The sequence below is a fragment of the Chaetura pelagica genome, unplaced genomic scaffold (assembly GCF_000747805.2).
Source record: "Chaetura pelagica isolate M959 unplaced genomic scaffold, ChaPel_1.0 scaffold38, whole genome shotgun sequence".
Lineage (NCBI taxonomy): Eukaryota > Metazoa > Chordata > Aves > Apodiformes > Apodidae > Chaetura > Chaetura pelagica.
Window position 1 is genome coordinate 1,456,017 of NW_009954181.1, and position 25,636 is coordinate 1,481,652.

The 25,636-nt window shown below is 45.7% G+C and overlaps 2 protein-coding genes across 2 annotated transcripts in view; one reads left to right on the forward strand and one right to left on the reverse strand.

The window, feature by feature from the left end:
- JAM3 (junctional adhesion molecule 3) overlaps positions 1-1,674 on the forward strand; it is an 11,894-nt gene extending 10,220 nt beyond the window's left edge. The window contains exons 8-9 of the mRNA XM_010002892.1: positions 734-788; positions 1,383-1,674. Coding sequence (XP_010001194.1) covers positions 734-788; positions 1,383-1,418 — 91 coding nt within the window. The 3' untranslated portion in view covers positions 1,419-1,674. The remainder of the gene's footprint in view (positions 1-733; positions 789-1,382) is intronic.
- Positions 1,675-5,608: 3,934 nt separating this feature from the next.
- The window catches only part of NCAPD3 (non-SMC condensin II complex, subunit D3), a 33,642-nt gene continuing 13,614 nt past the window's right edge, over positions 5,609-25,636 (reverse strand). Inside the window, exons 13-34 of the mRNA XM_010002893.1 lie at positions 23,434-23,507; positions 22,305-22,439; positions 21,331-21,551; positions 19,108-19,299; positions 18,128-18,225; positions 17,879-17,994; positions 17,526-17,633; positions 16,892-17,006; positions 16,689-16,796; positions 15,495-15,733; positions 14,333-14,412; positions 12,951-13,088; positions 12,228-12,361; positions 11,889-12,088; positions 11,200-11,310; positions 10,633-10,788; positions 9,691-9,860; positions 9,329-9,468; positions 9,125-9,202; positions 5,988-6,062; positions 5,814-5,874; positions 5,609-5,720 (exon numbers count right to left, since the gene is read on the reverse strand). Coding sequence (XP_010001195.1) covers positions 5,609-5,720; positions 5,814-5,874; positions 5,988-6,062; positions 9,125-9,202; positions 9,329-9,468; positions 9,691-9,860; positions 10,633-10,788; positions 11,200-11,310; positions 11,889-12,088; positions 12,228-12,361; positions 12,951-13,088; positions 14,333-14,412; positions 15,495-15,733; positions 16,689-16,796; positions 16,892-17,006; positions 17,526-17,633; positions 17,879-17,994; positions 18,128-18,225; positions 19,108-19,299; positions 21,331-21,551; positions 22,305-22,439; positions 23,434-23,507 — 2,861 coding nt within the window. The remainder of the gene's footprint in view (positions 5,721-5,813; positions 5,875-5,987; positions 6,063-9,124; positions 9,203-9,328; positions 9,469-9,690; positions 9,861-10,632; positions 10,789-11,199; positions 11,311-11,888; positions 12,089-12,227; positions 12,362-12,950; positions 13,089-14,332; positions 14,413-15,494; positions 15,734-16,688; positions 16,797-16,891; positions 17,007-17,525; positions 17,634-17,878; positions 17,995-18,127; positions 18,226-19,107; positions 19,300-21,330; positions 21,552-22,304; positions 22,440-23,433; positions 23,508-25,636) is intronic.

Sequence of the window (25,636 nt, forward strand, 5' to 3'; positions counted from 1 at the left end):
GCAGGAAATGTGAGAACCTAAATTTGGGCTTAAAACCAGGCATTTTATCATGCACATTAAAATGTTAAAAACAACAGCATTAGCATCAGGAACAAGCCTTGATGTCCTTGCAGGATCTGTAGAAGAGATAATATATGGAAACCCAAGATTCTCACCAATTCCATTTGTTCCATGTTAAATGTTGCTTTTCAGCAGAAGTCCTGCCTTTTTTGGGTTGGTTTCTCAGAAAAAGCTCCAAAGACCCTATTTAAATAGGGTTGCCATACACTGGACTTGACAGTCAGATATAAATCCTGAATTCCTATGGGATTGCAAACAAGTGGGGCTTCTGTATAACTAAGGACAATGCTGAAGGCACCTGGCAGCCCAGGTTTAAAATGAGCTTTATAATTGCCACAGGAAAGAAGGCAGGAGGCACAGAAAGGCAGAACACAGGGAGCAGGGCAGAAGAGGCAAAAAAAGAATCAGTTAATCTCTTTGCAGACTTAGTCTTGTGGAAATAAATACACAGCAATCCTTTTACCCTGTGCTGAGGGGGAACTGAGGAAAAAAATCCCAGTCATGACAAATGAGGGAATAAGCAGAGATCTATCATTTGAGCAGTGAGCTGGGCTTCTCCCTCCTTTCTTTTCTTTCAGCAGCTCTCTCTCATTTCCATCTTTCTCAGCACTTCCCCTCCAAAAAAACCTGCAGTCTTCTTGTCCCAGAAATGAGGTCTTTTCCTTTATTTCAGCTACAAGACTCCAGCAAAACCTGATGGCGTTAATTATATCCGGACAGATGATGAGGTAACAAATGATCTGCATTTCCCACCTCTCTGCTGAGGGTGGGCTGAGGGCTTTTTTGGGACCTTTCTTAGAGTGGGTACCACTCAGAGGGAAGGATGTAGAACAGAGAGAGAACAGAAGGGTAAAGGCTGAGTCATTTCCTTAGAAATGATGAGCAGTTTAAGTTGCCTTAAGTGACTGATGCCAGGAGGTATCAAATGCAGCTCTGCTGTCTCAGTTCTCTTGTGGCCTGACCCCCTTAGGATGAGTTTCATTGGATTAAGTGGGCAGGCCATGATGCTTTTACAAGAGAATTTGCATTTTGGGATTTGAATAGATCACTAAGCTGAAGATCAGAAAAAGCCTGGCCCTATTAGAGATACTGAAGAGGGAATGAGAAAGTCCCCTGTCATGCCTTGGTGAGAGAGAGGACAGTAGGAGAAGGAGGACCTGGCCAGTATGACCAGTCTCCCTCTCTTTTCCAACTGGAAGAGGGTGCTACCTAGAATGCTAGAAGTTAGACAGGTTGGACCTACCTTCCATGGGCAGCAGGAACAAAGAGGTGCCTGGGAAAGCCACTAGGTCCTTCCTACAGCCAGGGCTGTTTCGTTGCAGGGCGACTTCAGACACAAGTCCTCGTTCGTCATCTAAGACGTGGAGAGAAAATTGCAAACCAGCAAAAGCAAGTGTGAAAATACCTCCTCCAGGAACTCAAAAGTGAGAGCAAAAAAAAAGATGAATTAAGTGCGCTTGGAAGAGTTTGGAACACACAAGAACTTGATAGCTAGCTATCTGTATCTCTTTTTTTCTTTGCCAAAGTTTCAAGTAACTCCTCACTGCCCAACTTGCGTCTCCCCTGCCTCTGGACATACCAACAGGATCACCTAAACCTGTCCTGGGACTAAGGAAGCTTTTTAATACTTCCCAAGAGACTGGGCTGTGGAAGTTTGTGGAATTGCCTTCTATTTGTGCTGCAGGGACACAGGCACAATGTGCAAACCAACCAGGGGAACAGCGTTAGGTAAACGTGTAGTAGCCATTACTAGTACAGATGACTAGTAGACAAAAGAGGTGCTGATCCAGCAGTAGATGGACTTTACAGAATAAGATTTTTACCCATGTAAGGGGGAGTCTTCCTCTCAGCAGCTTGTTGCCTAGGCCTGGCTGGTGACTTCTACACATTGGAGATTGTCTTGTGCTTTCGACTCTGACTGCTCAGGTGCAGAACAGGGTGTCTGAGTAGCCCAGAGGGACAAATCCCCACCCAGTAAACACAACTAATGTTCTCAGCCCTTTTGTAAACTTACTGCAATCTGGTTCCTCCAGTTAACACGAGCCATGGGCAGTGTCAGGCCAGAAGGATTGCTCCTCTTCACTGCTTGGCAGAAAACTCACTGCACCCAGGGAACCCCTCAGCCTAATCTGCACAGAGCAGCCTGGCCTCTTGTGTCTTCTGCTGTTCTAAAGAGGCTTAGAGAGGAGGCAGAGAACCTAGAGCTAAGACATCCCTTCCAGGAAAATTAAAGCCAAATACTTCCACGGGCTAGGGTTGCCATAAAAGGTACTGAGGGCATCTTCAAGCTTTTTTACCTTCTCCAGTTCATTTTGTAAAATCCCACGTTCTAAAGTTTTTTGCAAAGATATATTTTGATTACTTCAGAAAAGGTAACATTTCTATTTCAGGTGTAAATAGGTGATGCCAGCAGTGTTGAAGTCAGGGAGCTATTTTTTTACTTCTTAAGCTATAGAGAAGAGCTCAACTATTGCTGCAGTGTGGCACTGTCAGAGCATATCAGTATTATTGCAAAGTGTAACACAAAACTGCAGGTGGAACAGTATCTCTTTCCTCCTAAGCTAGCTTCAGCAATTTCCTTGTCACAAGAGGTCTTACCAGACACAGAGTCACTCAGGGATAGTTTTTTTGTAAACTCATGGCAGGAGCTATCAACTTTTTTATATATATATAAAAAAAAACAAAACACTTTCTTGCCAGTGACCAACATTTTGTTTTTGTTGTTGCAAGAAATACCCAGGGATGGCTTTTGGATTCAGTTCCAACAAGGTGACAGAGTGACTTTCAATGTTTGCTACCCCTCTGCAAGTTCCCTGCAGCATTAACACAGTGTGACCCCTATGGCAGCTTCACAGGTTTAACCTGCATAGCCAAGGCAACTGGTTTCTGCAGCTGGGAAAGCAAAAGCTCAACACACAAGCACTTTTTGTAGTGTCAGTTGCAACTTTTCTCTAGCTGGTAAAAGAAAAGAAAAAAAAAAAAAAGGAAAGAAAACAAAATGAAATCAAACAAATCTTCTTGGCTTTAGAGAGAATAATTGGAAAGATGTGTTGCCCAGGAACATATGCTGGGTAATCTGACTGCAAGATGTGGATGCAACACTAGGACTGTGCTGTGGTTTCAGAATATCTTTTTTGTTTTCAATGTAGCATAATTTAGTCTTCTTGTATTTCCAATATGAATTGAGTTGTCTTAACTTTTCCTGTATGCAGTATTTTGGATACTTGACAATTTGGACTTGTCAGTGTTGGTTTTTTTTAGTGTTCTGCTTTACTCTGCTTTGGTTCCTAGGGGCCTCGCTGGACATGCCATTGCTGCATTTGTTTTGCCTCAACCAAGTGTTCCCACTTCTTCTTTTCCTAATGAAACAAACAAAAAACTGAGGATGGGGCAGCAATAACCATGTGTTCTGTGTGTAACTCAAGACATGACCACTGGTCTCTCATGGTTACCTCTTTCAGACATGCTCTTCAACCCAGCCACACTGTTCCCTGGCTGTGCCAGTAGCTGAGTGGAACATTCCTTTGCACCTTCTGTAAAACCACTACTCCTTTTCTATGCTGCTTTTAGGATACCTGTAATAAGGGAAAGACAAGGTTTGGTCAGGGTAGCTCTGGGCACTGTGGGAGCACAATCTGCAGTCTCGCCGTGAACCAAAGGCAACCACCATGTGAAAAGCCAACAAGCTTCTAAATCAAGACTTACTTTTCAGTTCTAAAATGTGACAGTGGCATCTCTAACGAGAGGAGTTTTTTGGGGGGGATGATCCCCCCCGGTACAGCTCACGAGATCTGCTTGATGGAATTCCTTTGTATCATTGTGAATAATATTCAGGTTTGTACTAATGTATGATGTTTAACTTTGCCAAGAATGTTTTACATAAATACCAAGCTATAAAGCATTCTTGTAGGGTTGTTTTTTTGGGTTGGTTGGTTTTGGGTTTGTTATTTCAACAGCCATAATAGTGGGGGATTCTGTTTTCAATTCAGTGAAATAAGGGGAAGTCTTTTCTCTCAGAGCACTCACTTGCATTGGGCTGAAGGTGACAGAAAATCCAAGGGATGCTGCTGCTCATCAGCTTATTCTTGGACATTTGTCTATCCCTGGTTCTTCTTTAGAACAGACAGATCAATGCTCACAGGGCTCATTTCAGAACAAAAACTAGAAAAGCACAGATTAGGAAATAAAACTATTTGGCTTTACCATTCCAAGGGGTTACATAATATTTTAAAGCAGGAGAGAAGGTACAAAATCAATGGATATGGCCTTAAATTGACCATGGCTCAAGCCAAAGCCATTCCATATGTCCTACATTCCCAGGTTTTGGCTTTGATTTTAAGTTTAACCTCACTTGAAGGTTTCTCTGATCTTCAAACAGAATAGGGAAAATGAGGCCAAATGATGGGATTCCAGAGCAGGAGGTAAGTGCCTCTGGAAGGGCTGTGGCAAAAGCAGGCTCAGCCTCTTTTGTTTCCACTTGTGCAGAAAAGCCTCCTCCATTTCTGCTGTTCATGCCTGAATAAGACAAACCAGCATGAATAAAACAGATTCCATTTTCAACTGGCAATGAAATCTAGGACAAGAGGTCTGTAATAGAAGTTAACAAGAGAAAAAAAACACACTTCAATTAGGGCTTCCATGGCATCAGACAGACTAAGGAATGCTCAGATTCCAGCATTTACACAGCACATTTATGATAAACAAGTTATCTGCACAGAGCACAGAGCTCTGCAGAGGACTTACCAACCTTGCTTTTTAGTTGAGTTACTCATATCCTGCTTGCAGTCAATTAAGTCTCTATTTAAAAGCTGCTGGGGCCAACATTAATTGAGCTGAGTGCCTAAGATAGCAGTGGAAGAGACTTAGAGGCTGTAGAAATCTATAGAAAAAAGTAATTTATCTGTCAGATCAAGAAGGGGGGAGAAGCTGTGGGTGGAATTAATTCTGTAACCATTTATTTTCATAAAATGTTAATAGTGGGAAATAACATAGATCAAGAATGGAAGTATTCCATATAAAAAGAACATGAGGGCTGTTCTCACACACAGGAGTTTGCACAACAAATAAGAGGTGATGTAGCATGCAATTACCACATTTAGGGGTGTGGCAGTGACAAGCTGTTCTACCTTTGTTCAAACGAAAGCAAATCTAGTATATAACCAGGAGGGACAATGAGGGATGGAGTGAATAAGCTGAGCCACTCAACTTCCCTGCAAGCTGGGATAAATGCATTTATTGCTAAGCTTGTGGCAATGTTAAGCACTTACTTTTCCAAATGGACAAATTATACATCCTGGAAGTGAAGGGCAAACCTCCCTTTCTGCTGCAGCCTCCTGGCACTCCAGTGAGCTTTGCCAACAGCAGCAGCTTAGAGTACACCCGTGTGTTAGTGCAGGCTTTGTATGCCCTTATTCTCAGAGAGATTCATGTAAAAAACAAGTAAGAATAGATAAGGAAGGACGTGTGTCCAGGAGGATTTATATTTACAGAGGAAAAGGGACAGATTGCAGGCAACATGATGGCTCTGTACAAAAGTTCAATGACAGGATCAGTTCTCTGGTGTCACTGGAGTTCTCCTCTGGGACCGTCTCAGAGGGACAATGTAGCTGCTTCTTTTCTTTGCTGGAGATTCTACTTTCCACTCCCGTGGCAGGGATGGGCTAAGGAGGAGGAAGCAGAATGACCAGTTATTTTAAAGCACTTTCCCAGTCTCTCTCCCTGGGGCTGCTGTTCCAGACCCCTGTTGAACTTACGGTTTCTCTGGTGATGTGAAGCAGATAATATCTCTTGGCTCATCCTCATCATCTTTCTTCTCTGCAAAAAAACCAAAGGATGTATTTTCATATTATCAAAAATTCTAGATTTAATCATTGGGGGTAATTTTTTTTCCCCTCCCCTCTTAGGTTAGAATCACCAAGTTAACTTGCCTGCAGCTGAACCGGGTGTGTGCGTCAAGCTGATGTAACTGACCCCAGCACCAAAAGTCAAGTCATTAATGGTCTCTGAAAGGAAAAGCACATATGGGCAGTCAGCTTGTGACACAGCCAGAGGGCAAGACATGCTGCAGCAGAACACTTAAGTGCCACAGAGCAAGTATATCCAGTTAACTGCAAGCATGTACACATCTCTCTCTTCCAGACCAGTGTCCCCCATCCAGCCTCAGAAGCCTCTGCTGGATCTGGTGGGCCATCTGTGCACATCTGTGCTCCAGACTTCACAGCCTTCCATGTATGTGAAGGAAATCAACCTAAATACAGGACCTCAGCCATGCACCTCCTTCTCCTACCTGGGTGGGAAAGCCACACCTTCCACTCAAGCTCTGCCACCCCTCACAACAGGTCAGATTCAGACCAGTTGCTTTCCTAGTCCAGGCAGAAGGCAGGGGCCCTGACAAAGAACCTAAGCAGCCATTCCATGAGGAACTGCCTGCAACCAGACAAGGGGAATCACTTGACAAGGAAGCTAGGAAGAATTCAGGTTGCCTGAATAGGCCATAGTTGTCAGCTGTCTCTTTCCTGTCATTTATCTCAGGAGAGATGTCACAATATTCTGATTTTACTGTACTCAACGCTCTGTTTTATGCTCATGTTTCCCAGAACCTTTCACAAGGAATTAAGGCAGAAAGAGCTTTATAGGGCAGAGTTGGAAACTCTGCTAAAACGAGCTCTCTCTACAGACAAAATGGGTTTGCTCTTTCATTTCTTCTCTGTCCTAGAAGGGAATCACTGCAGCCTGTAGTGGAAATCCAACTTGATCTGTCTGCCTTAGTTGGCCTCTGCCTCTCTCAAGACTGACCTGCAAGTGTCCTGACTTTGTGCAGTGTGTGCCTCAAGTTACCTTGGTTAATGAGACATTTCTGTGAAAGGAAGGAAATGGCACCAAGGAGGGCTTCCCCTGCAATCAGAGGTGCTATCTTCATGTGTGTTTATGTACCACAGTGAGGCAATCCACACTTATCATGGAATGGTTCAGGTTGGAGGGGACCTTCCAGATCATCCAGTCCCAACCCCCTGCATGGGCAGGGACACCTCCCACCAGCCCAGGTTGCTCCAAGCCCCATCCAACCTGCCCTTCAACACTGCCAGGGATGGGGCAGCCACAGCTTCCCTGGGCAACCTGGGCCAGGCTCTCACCACCCTCACACTCCACAATTCCCTCCTCATCTCTCACCTCAATCTCCCCTCTTCCAGTTTTAAAATGTTACCACTTAGTCCTTCTCAAACTAATGAGCAGGAGTTGAGCAGGAGACACAAAGACAGCAGGGGAGAGAGTGACAGTCAAGTAAGCCAGAACAGTCAAGTAAGCTAAAGAGAACAGACAGCTGTTCTGAACTTCTCAAGTACAAATTGGTTTGCAAAGAACTGCCTCTCCAGTGGGTTTAGAATGATTTACCAGAGAAATAAAAATGCTGTATTTTGATTGTCTCTCAGCCTGCAAGACCCAGTGCCCCCACGCAGATGGCTCAACACACACTCACTGAAGTGCTGAGACTGCTCTGTACAGTTTGTCTCCCTGCTAAAGGGCACGTGCTGCCTTGAAGCAAAGCAGGAATTCAGCCCTAGCACCACTGCAGGTTAAGGCTCTTCCTTCTTTTCCAACATATGGTGCTTAAAAGAAACAGCCCTGCAAGCTCCTAGACAGAGATGTAGCACCTAAAGATTCCTTCTCCTAAAAACGTGCCCCCATTTTTATTTGTTTTGCACAAAGATCATTCCTTGTTGCTCAGGCAGCAAAGAGAAACACTGAGGCAGACAAATCTAACCAAGCAGTGGAACACAGAGGGAAAAGGAGGGTCAGATTTTCCAGTGGTTGCACATCAGTGCCTCTGCTTTGCTCCTGCCTGCTCAGGGATGTCAGGTATCTGCAAACTGCCACACAGGCTGCATGTTGTTTGCTGTCCTGAGTGTCTGCAGGTCAGGTGTTTGTGAGACACAGCCTGGGCAGATCACTCTGCTTCTGGACCACGGACCCCTCCCCACAATGGCTGACAACTGTCTCTTGAGAAGTGACCTGTCAGAGACCTGCACCCCCAGCCTCCCTGGAGCTCCCTCCAGAGCCCATCAGGGTGTTCATCACACCATTCCCACTGCAGCAGAGCTGCCCTGCAGGGGTTCAGCAGTGAACTGACATAAAGGAAGGGAATTTACTGCTGGAGCTCAGCTCCATTTGTTTTACTGTAGCTGCTTCTTGCAGAAAGCACCCGGGCAGGACACGGCAGGGCTGTCAGAACAGATCCCAGTGAAACTGAGCTCCTGAAGGTCAGCTCTGGGGAGATGGCAGTTCAGCTGCCGTGGCCATAAGCACAGCAGACTCTCAATTTTGTGTATTAGACATTCCTCCATTCCACAGCAGAGTGAAAAAAAAACTCCAAATAATCCCTTCTCAGTGCTGAGTTCAGTCCTTTCTTAGGGTAGAACACACACACACTTAGAAATGACTGAAGGTCATTAATCCCACTCAAGCAGATCTGTGTTCTCTTGCAATTGTGCCAGCTCACTGCCTGCTCCAGAAGCCTGTTGTAGCTCACCTGGGATCCTTTGTTTGGGCAACAGGAACCCCCTACCTTATAGCTGAAAGGGACCAGACCTTGAGGATTTTCCTCTAAAGCAGAGCTCTGTAAATCAGCCTGAAAATGCTAAGCTGTGGCTCCCAAGTGCAGAAGGGCACGTGTCTCATTGCAACAGGACTTGCACACGTGGGGCAACACATGCTCTTGAGGGACCATGAGAACATGCCTCCTCAGCACCCAATGCTGCTGAAGGCAGAAAGGGCAGTAGCTCTATTACTTCAGCAGCCCAAAATAAAAGCTCTCCTGCACTGACTCCATTCTGTAGTACCCTGTGACATGTAAACAGAGACCATATTGGACTGTCCTTTCCTACGTGCATCATTCACCTTTACTTTCAAGAAGTTCTTACTTACTACAATCATTGAGATAAAGAAATAATTTCTAGCTATCAGTGACTAAACTTTTCTGCTCTTTTGAGGAGCCTTGCATTGCTACCTCTCTCAGAGAATGAGCACTCAGCCCAGTTTGGAAAGGGTTCCTTTGGGTTATACTTACGTTCTGGTGTGCTGATTGCACGGCCCACCATAGGAACCTTCTCTCCACTAGACTGTTGATTCAGGCTTTGAAAGGATACTAGAAACAACAAGGAAATAATTAAGAATAGAAATGTATTCACTCGGTGACCTCAAGTGTTTAACAATCAGGCTGTGTCAACCAGATCCAGTCCAATGCCAGACCAGTTTGCAGGAAGCTTCCTACCTTGCTTGCTGCTGGCTGCACTGAAGGGAAGTGATTCAGCTGATAAACTCCCTCCAACAGTCTTCCTGTGATGCTTGTTTCTGGCTTCCATTGCTTTCCTGGCAGAGTTCAGGATGGCAAGTGTGCTCAAGGATGCTGGCCTGCAGGGCAAAACGTGACATGAACAGGGATGTGATGGACCCCAAGCCCAGGTGAGGTGTGTGTAACAAGGAGACCTTTCCCCTTCCAATCCTTTATGAGCCTGAACACCAAATGTGATGGAGAAGATCACACTGAAGCAGTGGTGACTTTCCTACCACTAAGTAAGGAAGGGAATAGCCCTGTGGAACATCATAACTGGCAAGGTAAACAGGAAGCCAAACCTGCGACGGAGCAATGGCTGTTTGAGAACATCAGCATTGGGTGTAGCAAACTCAGAAGGCACAGAGGAAGGGCTTGATCCAGGTGGTGAGAACTGTCTCCCTCTCACAGGAGACTGAGGATTGTTATTCCAGCCACCAGGAGGTACAGCTGTCTCTGAAGATGGATGTTGCTACAGAAAACAGGAGAAAAGATCATGTGTCTAACAATGGATGCAAGTGTAGAAAACCCAGGATGTAAGAGGCTTAAACCTCCCTTCTGTGAGATGAAGATCTGCCCTTTGTGTGGTAGATGTCAAAGGGTGCTAGAGAAAGAATGGCTTGGCCAAAATTTTAACAAGAAGGGAAGTTTTGATGGGATATATATGTCCTAGTTTAGAGGTCTATATATAGGTGCTCTTTTGAAGTCAGCAAAAGGTACTTCCAGGGTAGAAGTCAGCTCAGCTTAAGGTAGGCATATAAAATAGTTCAGGACAGTTGACCCAAGCAGGTACTTCCTTCTTTATACTGACTTGAAGAGAGGAGCTGCATGGCTAGAACAGATGCAAGCCCCCACTCTATACACCTGAAGGCAGGCAAAGTGAAGCCTTCTCTTTTGGACCTGTTTATCATCTTTTCACTCTGGGAACAGAGAGCAATGCACCATGTAAGCACAGCCAGTAGCAAATTAGACTTGGTTTTCCCTTTAAAATTAATTCTTTTCAGGTTAATTGCTTGCTGCTACTCTTTGGCTAATGTGTATTGCTTATTGTCATTTTACACCTATTCAATGACCATGAAACCAAAGTTTCTGCCTGCAGATATGGAGAGGTGTGAGAACATCACATCACCTTCCTGCCAGAAGTGCTGTAGCAAGGCCCCCACACTCAGAATCTGGGTGTTCTCTGTACCCAAACTTCAGCAGAGGAAACAGTGTGTGTATACGGAGTTAATGGCACCACCTACCTCTGCCTGTGCTCCTGAGAACTGCTCCTGGTCTGACTCCTTCTCCCTGGCCAGCTGCTCTTCATATTTCTTCATATCATACTCCAGCTCAGCTGCCAGCTGCTTGTCCACACCAAAGAAGTCTTTGATTTCATTTCGATAATCTTGCATCATTTCCTGAAGCAACAAGGAACGTTTAGAAGTCTTTCAGAAATCTCCCCTGACTACTGATTCATGGTCTCCATTCAGCTCACAGCTGCCCATGTGCAAAAGGAAATACCAGTTGGTAGAGCAGAGGTGTTTTTCACAGACTTCAGAGTTGAGATTCCAATTTGTTCTTCAGAACATGGAAAAGCTTTCCAGCCTCCAGGCTTTCTGCCCACGTTCCACTCAGGAGGCTCACACTGAGATCCTAATCTAAAATCCCTCCACTTCCCACATTATTTAACACAGTGGCAGTGTCACAACATCATATGCCACCTAAAATTCCTTCTAAGAAGGCTGCTGGTTCCATTAAGGATTGCACATTTAACACCTTCACTCAAGAGTGGAAAAAACACAACCCAACCAGAAAACACTCCCCCTTACCCGCAGGTAGTTCATAAGGTCCCTCAGAGCTGGCATCCTCTTCTGCTCCATTAAAGACTTCAGTGAGGAGATTATTGGGATGATATTTTCTACAAAGTTCTTCTTTTGAACCTTTTTTAGGACAAGGCATGAACAGTTACATGATGCAATAAAGGAGAAGTCATCCTGTGGCTGGATGAACGGCCTATGTGAGAGGAGTTATCACTACACAGCAAGGGAATTACCACAACTAAGCCTGCTTTTACACCACACATGGACACAAGCTCTCAGCCTAAGTGGAACCTTTTAAGATTCATCACCAATTCAAGCAGTTCTCACACTGAAGGCAAATTGCCAAAAGGTGCACCAAAAAAAAAACCCACCCCATCCTCACACTCAAATGTTTCACCACCAAGAGATCTGTGGAACAACCTGAGCTCAGCAGAGCTTCACTGACTGCATTTCTGATCCCTCCAACTGCCCCCTCAATGATAACCACCCTTCACAGATGCAGCCTGGGTGGTTTGTTTTTCCAACACCCAGTGCTTCCACAGGTGGCCCCAGATCAGCATGGGCCTACAGACAGAGCCTGAGGAACAGGCTCAGCACCTCATGGGCACTGCTGGGTTACGTGGATCATTTTTCACCACGTTTCTCCTTCCCAGGAAGGTAAAATTCCTTCTAGAGTGGTGGCCACACCAGATCTTCACCTGTGAGATGAGCTGTTTTTGTGCTGCCTGCATGACAGCATTGGCCATTGCCATTTCATCTTCATCGGGCTGAAGGTCTTCTTCAGGTTTTGATCTCATGGTTGACAGCTTGATTTCTTTGCAGATAAGGACTGCAAATGTATCTGAGAGCAGCTCATTGGCTTCTGAGTCCAGTGGAAGGATCTTATCCACAAAGCAAGCTGGAACACACGGGGAAGAAGGAAGAGGTATTTTAGCAGGGCCAGTAAAAGCAGGAAGGTAACGGGGTGGATTGAGAGCCTGGTGGCTTCATACAGACATCAGTTCTTCTCTGCCAGACTTTTAAAAATTGACCCTTACCTAGGATGCTGTGGCTGATCTTTGTTGTAATGTTGAACCTCTGCTCATCTGTGAAGTGGTCTAGCAGGAACTTGTAGATATGCATCCTTTTGTCTTTGTTATCTTTCCCCTTCAGAGAGAAGAGGTTCTTCGCCCTGTGGCAGAGCAAGACATTTCACAAGGGCCAAGTCACATTATGCCAACTCACAGAAATAATAAGACTTTAAATCAGGAAGGCAGACTAGAATGTCACTTTCAAGACCACACACTCCCACAAATTACATGCAGAAGTCCTCAAAGAATTGTCACAGGGAAAGCAGGACACTCTTAATTTAACCCTCTTTCCCCTTGCTGCTTCCCCCCTTCTGCATAGAGAATTATAAAGTGTTCAAGGGCTTGAAGTGAGAGGACAAGAGGGAATGGATTAAAACTGGAAGAGGGGAGATTGAGGTGAGAGATGAGGAGGGAATTGTGGAGTGTGAAGGTGGTGAGAGCCTGGCCCAGGTTGCCCAGGGAAGCTGTGGCTGCCCCATCCCTGGCAGTGTTGAAGGGCAGGTTGGATGGGGCTTGGAGCAGCCTGGGCTGCTGGGAGGTGTCCCTGCCCATGCAGGGGGTTGGATCTAGATGATCTTGAAGGTCCCTTCCAACCCAAACCATTCTATGAGCACTTTGCTGTCACCAAAAGCTGCCTGCCCTGACAGCCCAGCCCTGAGCAGGAAGGAGATACAAATGTGCTCAACTGACCGCGCGCTCTGGGGAAACTTGTTGTACTTCTCATGCTTCTCATAACTATTGAAATGGAAGATGCACTCGATGAAGTGTTGGGAGAACATGACTGGATTCCTCTTCAGCAAGAGGTGCACCAGGCAGAACTCTCCAAACCTGGAAAGGAGGAAAAGAAAGGATTTATCATCAGGTAGCTTCTAAAAGCCACCACTGAAAGACAGTGCAGGGTTTACAAGCTGTAGAGCAGGAGGATTGTTTTCCTCCGCCAAGTCTCCCTCAAAACCACATTTAATTCCTGCCCAGCTCCATCTAGGCTTGAACAAGGATATCATCTTATTCACTTTTAAGCCTTTTTTCATCCAGAAAGAGAGAAATGTTTTCAGCATCCCCAAGTACTACTTCATTTTTTTACCATGACAGTAAACAGAGAGGGAAATAAATTTGAACTTGAATCCAGGCACGACAATTTCATTATTCAAATAACTTAAATTCCATTGTGGCTCAGGGTCTTTACAGTACTTTGAAAACAGTTAATCACCAAAAGTCCTGCAAAAGCTACAAGTCAATCCCAGACTTGAAGAACGTGGTTTTGTCTGGATGCAGACACTGAATGCAGATGCAGAGGAAAAAGCTCCCAAAAAGCCTTTAGCTAAAGCTGCAGGAACATGGTGTTGCAATGTCACCATCTACTGGAATGACATTTTTACATATTAAAAACTCACTGCAGAGAAAAGCAAGGGTGACTGTGCACTGGGATGCAATGATAGGTTGATGACTCTGCAAAAAAACCAGACTGTTTCAGGTAGATGCAAATACCAAGGTGTCCAAGCCTCCTCTGCACCACCTACCATCAATCTGCCCCACTCATGTCTGACATAACTGAGCAGCTCAAGGCTTTGAAACCTACCAAACCTTCATAAACATGCACCTGAAGCCAGTGTGCACAATTCCTCTTGCAGGTCAAGGCATTTCAAAAGTAGCAGAAGGCTTAAAAAGACAAGACATGTCATATAAGAAAAGATAATATTTCATCCTATTCCTGAAACCAAACCAGCACTCAAGACAGAGTCTGTTAGAAAACCACAAGGAAGATTTTGTAAAGGCTTGTTTCAAAAGTTCCTTTTTTTCCTAGATACCTCAGAGTCAAAAATGGAGCAGAGCTGCTGGTTTTGAAGCCAGCCAAGAACACACAGCTTGCTACTTTGGGACCTTCATGTGAGCTGGAAAGAGGCTCATCCCTCCTCTGCTGCCATTGCAGACTCTAAAGTGTGAACAACTCTAGAAATTAGGAGGTTAATAATGGGATAATCATCTGCTCTCTCACTGAAGCTTTTATTCACATGCAAGACAAAGACTGGTTTGCAGCAGATCTCTGATCTTCAGCTCCTTCATGATTTTACCTGGCAATGTCTGGATTTGGATCCACCAGGACACTGACGAAACGGAAGAAGAGACAGTCCTTCCATTTCACAAACTCTTCCTGAAAGAAATTGGCAGACCAGAAATCATCAAACTGACCCAGGAAAAAACCCAGTGTGAACATTCAGACTGTAGCCAAGGCAACACCTGATGGAGCCCAACAGAATGTACATTAAATATATGATCAAGCTAGACAACTTCAGCTGGAGGTAGATGAAATAAACCCCCAGGAGAGAATATTCTGGAGGAAGCTTTAAACAGCACTAACCAGCAAGCACTCAGGTTTACCACAGTTACCAATAAAAAAGTAGAACCATGAAAAATTAGTTCTGCCAAGGCACACACGCCCTTCAGCACTGTTCTCAGAGCCAAATGCACTCTAAATTTGCCTTGGTTGGCTTCATATGAACATTGTGAGGGTAAACATCTTCAGCCTCTCAGTGTTTATGCTTTCAGAACAATAAGCAGAGACAGCAGGAGCAAAAGGTGCTGTGATGCTTGTTGTATTCATCCAGACTGGAGTGAAGTGGGAGTTCAAAGAAACAAAGAGAAGAAAACAGAAGAGGTAACCATTGACTAAAAATCATAGAATCATAGAATGATTTGGGTGGGAAGGGACCTTCAAGATCATCTAGGTCCAACCCCCTGCATGGGCAGGGACACCTCCCACCAGCCCAGGCTGCTCCAAGCCCCATCCAACCTGCCCTTCAACGCTGCCAGGGATGGGGCAGCCACAGCTTCCCTGGGCAACCTGGGCCAGGCTCTCACCACCCTCACACTCCACAATTCCCTCCTCATGTCTCACCTCAATCTCCCTTTTCCAGTTTTCTTCCATTCCCCCTTGTCCTCTCCCTCCCTGCCCTTGTCCCAAGCCCCTCCCCAGCTTTCCTGGAGCCCCTTCAGGCACTGGAAGACCTCTATGAGGTCTCCCCAGAGCCTCCTCTTCTCTGAAAAATCTCATTATCCAACTGTGTTAAGTGTCCTCAATATGATTTCTGTCTACATAGCAAAAAAACCCTGTTAACAAGTCTTCTTGATGACGTGTAGATTCATCAAGGCACAAGCAACACCCTCCCCGGCCAGGCTGCCTGGACTCAGCCCAGCAGAGGTACCTGATCAGAGGCACACCTAGGACCTCTTTACCTGCAGCAGGTTGGTGAGGAGTATCAGGGTCTGCTTTCGGATGAAGGGGTGTGGGTCCTTGAGGCAGAGGGAGATGTTGGGGATGTAGCTGTCCACCAGGGAGGTGTAGCGCACGCACAGGTCGCACAGCACGATCACCACGTTGTTGCGAACGGCCACCTCGTGTGACACCTCCAGCTCCCGGGCCAGAGCTGCAATGCACTTCTTTGCCAGGTCCTCATTCTGTAAACACAGTTTGCCTGGGAAACAGGGGTGAGATGGGCAGGGCTGGGAATGTATTTCTCCTGCCCTCTGGGCCGAGAAAGGAACCAGAAAGTAACCGGGGGGGAATAAACAAGAAGCACCTGCTGAAACTTGATGAGCAACCTGCACCATCTCTCCAAGAAATGATACTTCAAGGAGCCCTTCCAAACTCCTCTTAGACCTATAGTGTGGCTCTCTATGCCAAATTCCCTCCTTCACAGCAAACTATTTCTGTGTACAGGGTATTATTCACAGCAGCTAAAAAGAACAGCCCCAGAACAGCTGTCACAGGCAGAGCAGGGAGACACCCACCTCTAGAAGCATCACTGAACCAACTGAAATTAAAATAGCCTGCATTCTAACATGACTTGTCCCTAACTTCTTTCCAAACTCTGTACCAAAGTATAAAGCTTCCCAAAGCAGGGAGGGAAAGATTAATGCTGCCTATATGCAAGAGAAGAGACTTGTTCCTAACCACAGAGGTACTAGACAAGGAGAACTTGTGGTACTCTCCATAGCACTGGAGGAGGAGGCTTGACCAGGCTTCTCTCAAAGCAGCTCTTCATCCAGGCTGAGGAGAACAAGTACCTACGTGCAGCCATTCTGCCCTGAACTGCACCAAAAGCACCAAGTGTTCTTCATCCTCTGCTGAGCACCTCAATACATCTCTTCAGCCAGATAGAAACCAGCTCTGAGCACAAGGGCTGGACAATTCTGAAGGACTTTGCTAATCATTAATCACCATTAATGCATTAACCACCTTGAGGAGCAGCATTTTGGTGGTTTGTGCACCTTGTTGCCATGGATATTTGCACTGATAAAAGCTGTGAGCTGAGGCAGTGCAAACACTGGGCACTGTGGGTACCCAGTAACAAGTGGAAACAGCCCTTGAGAACTTCAGCCAGAAAGGGTGGGAAATGGACACAGGAAAGGGCCCAGGATGGCACTCACCTAGAGTAATGAAGGCATGAGCTCTGACCACGGGGGGCATGGCTGATCCTCGGAACTGGGACAGGGGCTGAGAAGCTGGAATTTCCTCACCATCTGGGGAACTAGACACTGGGATAGAAAAGGTCAGGAATGAAAACAGGCTTTTCCAGTCAATGGTGTTGTCTGTGAATTCAGGATTAAAGGCAGTAAGGAGAGAGGCTCACGTTGGTCCTGGTTGGCAGGAGAAGCCAGGATGGACTGAATCAAAAGGAAGACACGTTTCTCCACTTTGGCTGGACAGAGCTGTGCAGCCTCCCCCAGGATGAAGAGGTGTCTCACCTGCAGAGAAAAACCAACTGCAGTCAAGAACTGAGTTGCAAATTAAATCAGCAGAAACCAGTTTGGTGCTTCTCCAAAAGGAACTTCAAATTCCCTCAGTCCTTTCAAAGAAGACAGTGGCCAGAGAACAGAGGGTGAAGCTTTGAAAGAGAAATCATGTGTTTAATACACCAGAACCCTCCCACATCTACTAATAATATTGAGATATTCCTCAAAACATTGGGAAATAAGTCTGTAAAACCTGTACAAACAGTTGATCTAAGAAGCATGAAGGGAAAGGCAAACAAAAAAAAATGTCATTAAAAATACTTTGTGTATCATATCCTTAAAGCAACTGCTGATGTCCAGAACTCTTCTTTGCTCCCAGGCACTTCAATTCCAGGTTTCTTTGAGCTTACACACAGGTTTGCATATCAGTGTTTTCCTACTTAAGTCAGTTTTGGGTGTGAAATTTAAGGAACTCAAATTCCAAGTACACCTACATCCTTTGACCAGTCTGTGAAGAGGAACCAAACTTACCAAGAGGTCTTCTTGCAGCTGCTCTGCTCCATCCTCTCTGAGGACTATATTTGAGATGTAGCTTTCACAGGTGGACACTAGATCTCCACACACCTGGTTAAGCAGCCCCTGTTGCATAATTAAACAAAATTCATTTGGCAAATTTTTAATTGAACACAATGTAGCTGTAATATCTGTCCACACCTAAATGCCTAAACTGAAAGTCCTGAAGGTAGAACAGACTCAAGCTGCTGCTGGAGTTAGTTCCTCTTTGTTTAGTGAGCTCATCAACCAACAGACTGAAGCTGCCTCCAAGAAACAGACCTCCTAAGTATGAAACAAGCTATTTTAAAAGATATATTTTAAAGTCACACCTGTGCATCCTCTGGCACATCTGCATGTGCATGGCAGAGCTTCTGCAGAGCTTCTACAGCTGGGCTAATCACCTCCAGGGGACACTGGGACTCCCTCAGCCAGCACTTGATATTGTCTGAAAAGGAGATCACACCCTTAAAATGAGCATTTTCTAAGCTTCTCAGCTGCTTATGGAGAAGAAATGAGTGTGAAGATGGAAGGTATGAACCTGCCTCCCCCTCTGCAGTTTCTCAGGGCCACTCACTCACCAATCAGCATGTCACAGGTTCTTTTAGGGAGGTGCTTTGCAACATGACCAATGACACAGAGTACATGTCCAGTAGTATCAGTGCTCATGTTCTGCTGCCTGAAAAAGAGCAGAGCAGACAAACTGACACTAACACTAAGGAATGACATCAAATCACAGTAGGAAAGTCCTTTAATCTGGGATATGAATTATTAAGGCAGACCTGTCAAGCCAAATGAAAACTGAAAAAGCTTAAGCTAAGAGTTGGTTTCTGCACAGATCTGCAGGCCACTACTTGCCTCCTAGTTTCTTTGAATAATTGCTTGAATAAAGAACTCTGATCTAAGCAGCTACATGGCACCCTGCCTGTGGAAGGACAAAGTGCTCCCTGGCTTTGGTCCTCTTCTTCACTCCCACCTCTTCACTGCAGAATTCACAGAATCACAGACTGGTTTGGGTTGGAAGGGACCTGAAAGATCATCACGTTCCAACCCCCCTGCATGGGCAGGGACACCTCCCACCAGCCCAGGTTGCTCCAAGCCCCATCCACTCCAGAATTTCCTCCTCATGTCTCACCTCAACCTCCCTCTTCCAGTTTGAAACCATTCCCCCTTATCCTATCCTTAAAAGCCCTTGTCCCAAGTCCCTCCCCAGCTTTCCTGGAGCCCCTTTAGGCACTGGAAGCTGCTCTAAGATCTCCCTGGAGCCTTCTCTTCTCCAGGTTGAACACCCCAACTCTCCCAGCCTGGCTCCAGAACAGAGCTGCTCCAGCCCTGGGACCATATTTGTGGCCTCCTCTGGACTCTTTCCAGGAGCTCCATGCCCTTCCTGTGTTGGGGGCTGTAGAACTGGACACAGAATTCCAGGTGGGGTCTCATGAGAGCCAAGTAAAGGGGCAGAACCCTCTCCCTTGACCTGCTGGCCATGTCTCTTTTGATGCAGCCCAGGATGTAGCTGGTTTCTGGACTGCAATGGAGGATGGTGTTCAAAGCAGACAGATACCTGCTGACATTGTCCCAGGATTCAATGATCTTGGAATAATCCAGCTTGGGTGAAGAACCTGCCACCTTAGCAAGCAACATCCAAGCTGGGACAGCATGTTCTGTATCCACATGGGACATGACATGGCTGATGAAGATGGAGGTGAACTTATCCTTCCTGGACCAGATGTGAAAAGCTTTGTTCATGTAACGACTACAAGGAAGAACAAAAAGAAAAGCAAGTTAAAGAAGGAGTAAACAAAACCCTTGGTCTTAAGACACTGGCAGTAAAATCCAACATCCCTGTCCAGGATACACTGGGCAACACAACAAAGCTGCTATGGCTCAGCATTCCCAGTGCTCAGCACACGTCAGGATTTCTACTATATATTTTAGCAGTATTTTTAGACTTCCCTTTGATAATGGTGAGGCACAACAGGCCTGGCCTCCAAGCATGGATGCAGTGCTGTGAGACAGAAGGTCCAACTGGCACCAGGGCCCACCAAGAAAAGATCATTTCAGCAACCTGTGACAAAGACTTCCCAGTAGCTGCTATTTAACACCCATAATGGGACAGGAGACAGTGATGTTAAGATGCTGTAACCTGCTCATTTTTCTGTTTAATCCTAGTTATCTACTTGACCTTGAAAAAGTTCTCAGATTTATCAAGCTCTAAGATATTCTAAGGTCATGAAGGAGAAGGTGCCATGAATCTGCAAACTATGTTCTAAAATAGCCCAAATTAGAACAAGTGACAGTTTCACAGATTGGCAAAGCTCACAACCAGTGTCTCATTTGCTATTTCTGATATGCCCTGTTGACTAATAAACATGCAGCTGTCTTTAATCAATGTTGTGTCCTTGTCATACTGTGTGTCATCCCATTTCTTCTGCTTCTTCCCACAGCATTCTGCAAAAGGCAGAATAATCCTATTTGTCATGAGAAAAGAACCATATTGTACATCAGAATTAATAAAAGGCAATGTTCTCCCCTCTTTATATATCCTCTCTTACTTCTGTCATCAGAACACCTCCATTTGACTTAAATATTCATGCTTCTCTCAACACATCCTATCAACACATCAAGACCAGCATGCAACCCTCCTGGATATGAACACTGAAGTCTTCAGGGAGAGAGCACAGGTAACAAGAAGAGCAAGTGAAAATCCTTGATACAAAGGATTGTATCTTCTCATCAGCTGCCAGCTTGTCCATGCTCTACAGCTCCTCTGATCCAGGAACTGGCAGAGCAAAACAAGCTCCTCACAACATGAGAGTTTCCATCTCCAGCAGTAACATAAAATCATAGAATGGTTTGGGTTGGAAGGGCCCTTCAAGATCACCCAGTCCCACCCCCTGCATGGGCAGGGACACCTCCCACCAGCCCAGGCTGCTCCAAGCCCCATCCAACCTGCCCTTCAACACTGCCAGGGATGGGGCAGCCACAGCTTCCCTGGGCAACCTGGGCCAGGCTCTCACCACCCTCACACTCCACAATTCCCTCCTCATGTCTCACCTCAATCTCCCTCTTCCAGTTTTCATCCCTTCCCCCTTGTCCTCTCCCTCCCTGCCCTTGTCCCAAGCCCCTCCCCAGCTTTCCTGGAGCCCCTTCAGGCACTGGAAGCTGCTCTAAGGTCTCCCTGGAGCCTTCTCTTCTCCAGGCTGAACACCCCAACTCTCCCAGCCTGGCTCCAGAGCAGAGCTGCTCCAGCTCTTGGATCATCTTGTGGCCTCCTCTGGACCCTCTCCAACAGCTCCATGTCTCTCCTGTGCTGAGGGCTCCAGAGCTGGACACAGTATTTCAGGTGGGATCTCAGAAGAACAGAAGGGGAGAATCACCTCCCTTGCCCACACATGCACTTACACTGACTGTTCCAAGCAGGAAATATAAAGAGCTGAAAAAACAACAAACCCCAAACCTATACATTTTGTTTCTTTTCCTTGCACAACAGGCAGCACGTGCATGTCAACCAGGTGCAGACTTTGATACCTAGTGTGGCCACACTCTGAAAAAGAGAGTATAAACTCATAGCCTTATCTTAGTCCTCCAGTCAACAGGTAATTCCCTTCTATAAAGCAAAAGTTTTATACTCTAACAGGATCAAAATAAAATTAAAAAAAAAACAACCCTGGATTTTGTCCCTGCATTCTAATATATGATGGCAACAATAACACCCAACACGTGGGTCAAAGGGCTGTTAGGGAAGAGCCAGCAGAGCCCCTCAGGAAGGGAAAAATGCACTTACTTCAGCTCCTGGCTTTCTGAAGTCAAGAGGGTGAGGAGATCCCATGCCAGAGCCTGCTTCCCATCCTCAGCCCTGAATGTACTGTAATGTTTTATAGGCTGCAGCAAGAGCTGATCAAGGTAATCCAAGGCCTTTTCCTGCACGGAGCTTTCAGTGTCCATCACAACAGGCACCACTCCATTTAACCAGGCCTTCTGCACCAGAACATTCTCCTGCTGAGACTGGGAGAAACACAGGTGGTATTAGACACATTTTTAAAATCACTACAGGATTCTATAGGCATAGGTAAGACCAGCAAAAAAGGCCTAAAAGTCTCTAGATTCAGCTACTAACTTTGAAATAATAAACCCCAGCAACTCGAGGCAGAATGTGGGACAAGGAAACTTGTATCTCCTTGATACCACGAGGTATTTGATCATATCTATGATTAATCTACCTGGTGCTTCTGCTCAAGACTTGTTACACTTTGTTCTGAAACCCTCTACATAATTCTAACTATATCCCCAACAAAGCTAGATGATTTAACAGTAAGAAAAAAAAAATCTTTGCTTAATATAAACCCAGTGCTCCCAGCCTGAGTTACTAATCCCCTCTGAATAAATAGAAAAGGAGGAAAAATATTGCAGTGCTATCATGTACACATTACATCTCAGCAAAGTGATTCAGGTTTCTTGTAACTTGAGAAGGCCAGCAACATCAACATTTTCTCCATGACACACAAATCACCAGTCATGACAAGAAAGGCTTCCAACAGTTGGAAGCATCCTACAGGAATCACAAGTCCATGGGAGAATGAGTCACCACTTCCAAGTCCAAAGGTAGCAAGAAAATTCAAACACCAGAAAATTCAAACACAAAGTGAAAGTGGCTGAGTAATGCACCAGATTGGGTTTGTTTGGTTTGTCTCCTCCTCCTTTTAACCCTCAGTTGGCCCAGCTGAGGTGGGTGGGAGGTGGGATGGGCTGTTTTCTCACCAGGAGGAGCTCAGTGACAGACTGCAGGGCTTGTTTCCTCACAGACACAGCAGGGTCCCGGCAGCGATCCTGGAGGGTGGACAGATCTTCTGCAGTACAAGGAATCACTCTGTGCTTCAGGATGTTCATGAAAACCTGGCAAGAAAGAGCTTTGCTGGGGATACAGGCATTGGGCAGCAAAGCAAAACTACAACCCACCCCCTACCAGCTTTAACTAGAGGTTCATTTATCTGACTGGGAGGGAAACATCACGTGAACTATTGATGAGTTTTGGGCACAACCAGAGATGTGGAATGAGACTGAAACCACCTTTTCAGTCATTCCAGTTTTATAACAGCATTTGGATGGAGTGAATGTCACCATTTCCCCTTGAAAATAACAGGTCTCTTACATGAGCCCCATATTTTACCTGGGCAGGGAGGGAGAGGACAGGGGGGGAGGGATGAAAACTGGAAGGAGGAGCTTGAGGTGAGAGATGAGGAGGGAATTGTGGAGTGTGAGGGTGGTGAGAGCCTGGCCCAGGTTGCCCAGAGAAGCTGTGGCTGCCCCATCCCTGGCAGTGTTGAAGGGCAGGTTGGATGGGGCTTGGAGCAGCCTGGGCTGTTGGGAGGTGTCCCTGCCCATGCAGGGGGTTGGAACCTGATACTCTTCAAGCTCCCTTCCAACCCAACTCATTCTGTGATTTTTATCACTGAAGCATCTCCCTTTCAAAGCTAATGACTTCATTAAAGACACTGAGCAGCCAGCAAAGCACCACACGCCTCACAAAAAGGCTGGATATAACCTCATCTCTTTGTCAACAAGGTCAGAACAAACTAAGCAGCCAATATGCTTCAGTTTATGAGGAAGTCACTTAATTGAAATGCCAATTGACATTTGAAAAGAGCCTCTCTTTCTAAATGACAGAGCAAGAGAATGCCAGCAAGGGTACTAGAAAAAATTTCCATCATCATGTTTGCGTTATTTACTGATCAGGAATTAGCATCCAAGTCCTTCTTGAGGCCTGGAGGAATAGCAGGAACCTACAGGTGGGCAAAGTGACTTGTTACAGGAGCAGGGCCTCATTATTTCCTTTAATGGCCTTGTGGGTAATCACTGAGAAGAGGGCAACAGGTGAAAAACCCCCTACCTGGAGAGCAGATTTCCTCACGTTGGTTTTCTCATCTCCAACTCTCAGTCTCAGCGTGGCCATGACTTGTTTTCCTACCCAAAAAAGGATGATAAAAAAGGAAAATTACCCTCCCACCATCAAGCAGCACCCATACATTGTGCAGCAGCAAGGGCAAATCCAGCTCTGAACTCAACTGAGCAACCATTTCTTGCCTGAGACTTGCAAAGGGCAAGAAAGGACTGAACAAAATAATTCAAAACGAGGGATAAGGCAGAGGGGGGGTGGGGAAAACCCAACCATTTTTTCCCCAAGTTCTTTTAATTTGAAAATAAATCTTAGGAAACACCAAAAAAGAAAGTGATATGCCAAATAATTTGATACGTGCAGCAAAAATAATAATAATAATTTAAAAAATCCAATTTCTGACCTCAATTTTTACTTTTTATAGTAATATTCACACTTATTTCTTCTGCACATTCTCAGGAAAAAAAATAGTACATGAGGGAGATGATGGTTTATTAAACACACTGAACACAGAGCCACAATCAACTATTTCTCACCTTTTGAATCATCCAGATGGACTCCTGAGAAGGTGGCAATACTGATTTGAAGCATTTTAGCATTGCTTTGAATATTTCTATTTATTGCTAATTTGTTAAAATTTCTTACAGCCTGAAGATTTCCCAAATATATGCCCAGTTTTGAGACCTGTTACTTAAGAGATTCATGTGGAGATCCACTCTGTTGCCACTAGGAAATAGGATTAGTCACAGGGAACTAATCAAAAGCAGTTTAAAAATAGATTTTTACCAAAGGAAGCACAGGGGCTTTGATCTGCACTTTCTTAATGGGCAACTAACTGTGATAGCATCTTCCTCCTGAGAACAGCTGGTCAGAAAAAGCACAGAATCTTTTTTATTGCAAGATTTTGCCATTCAAATAGTGCAGCTCTTGGGAGGGTGACCCAATCTACAGCAATCACACTTTGCACATTGATATTGATTTTGCTCATAGGGACACAGAAGAAAGGAAAATAAAAACCCAAACCACCAACCAACCAAAAAACCTGAGCTCTAAATGGCTGAGAATCACTGAATGACAGAATTATTGAGGCTGGAAAAGACCTTTAAGATCATCTAGTCCAGCCTATGACCTGACACACCCCCACATTTCCAGACCATGGCACCAAGTGCCACCTCCAGCCTTCCTTAAACACTCCAGGGATGGTGCCTCCACCACTTCCCTGGGCAGCCCATTCCAAGGTCTGATCACCCTTTCCATGGGAAGTGCTTCCTGATATCCAACATAAACCTCCCCTGGAGCAGCTTCAGGCCAGGCCCTCTCATCCTGTCACTGGTTGCCTGGAGAAGAACCCAACCCCCCCTGACTCCAACCTCCCTTCAGGGACTTGTAGAGAGTGAGAAGTTCCCCCCTGAGTCTCCTCTTCTCCAGGCTGAACTTCTCCAGTTCCCTCAGCCTTCCTCATCAGACTTTCCCCAGTCTCTTCCCTAATGCTTCACTAATGCCCTCTGAGTGAGTGGCAGAGCCCAGTGTCCCAGCCACCCTCCTGAGCTCCAGACAGTCCTTTCCCATCCCATCCATTCTTCATTTGTCTTGCCAAGGGTTCAAACTGGGTATTAGACACCAAACCAGGCACCCTCTGCCACAGGGAGGCTGCAACTAAACAGGGAAGACACAATCCCTGGAGTGGCCTGGAGGACATTCCTGTCTGAGACAGGAGATGATATTTATCAGGGGAATGTTGCAAAATCAAGGTGTCTGTGGGGAAGATTGGAATGTGGGAAAGATTGGAGTGTGGGGAAGATTGGAGCCTGGCTCAGGGAGATGGGGAGAGATCCCGTGTGAAGAGCAGTGTGAGTTGTGCAACTAAGACACCAACACTGGGTGCAAACCAAGCAGGGAAGTGAATTGTCAGCAGTTCAAGAGAGGTGAACTGAGAGCAAAGACACAGGCTGAGACCTAATGGTTGAGAAGAACAGTTTTTACATGAAACAGAAGAGGGAGGAAGAGAGAGGAGAGGGAGGAAGAGAGAGAGGAGAGGACAGAAGAGAGAGAGAAGGAGGAAGAGAAAGGAACATTGTGGTTATAAAAGCCAACTTACATGCTGATTTCATGCTATGAACAAATGAGGCCTCCCTGCTTGCCATTCTGCATCAGTCCATTTAACCTCACACTCTTGTTTTCAAATGAAGCCAATACC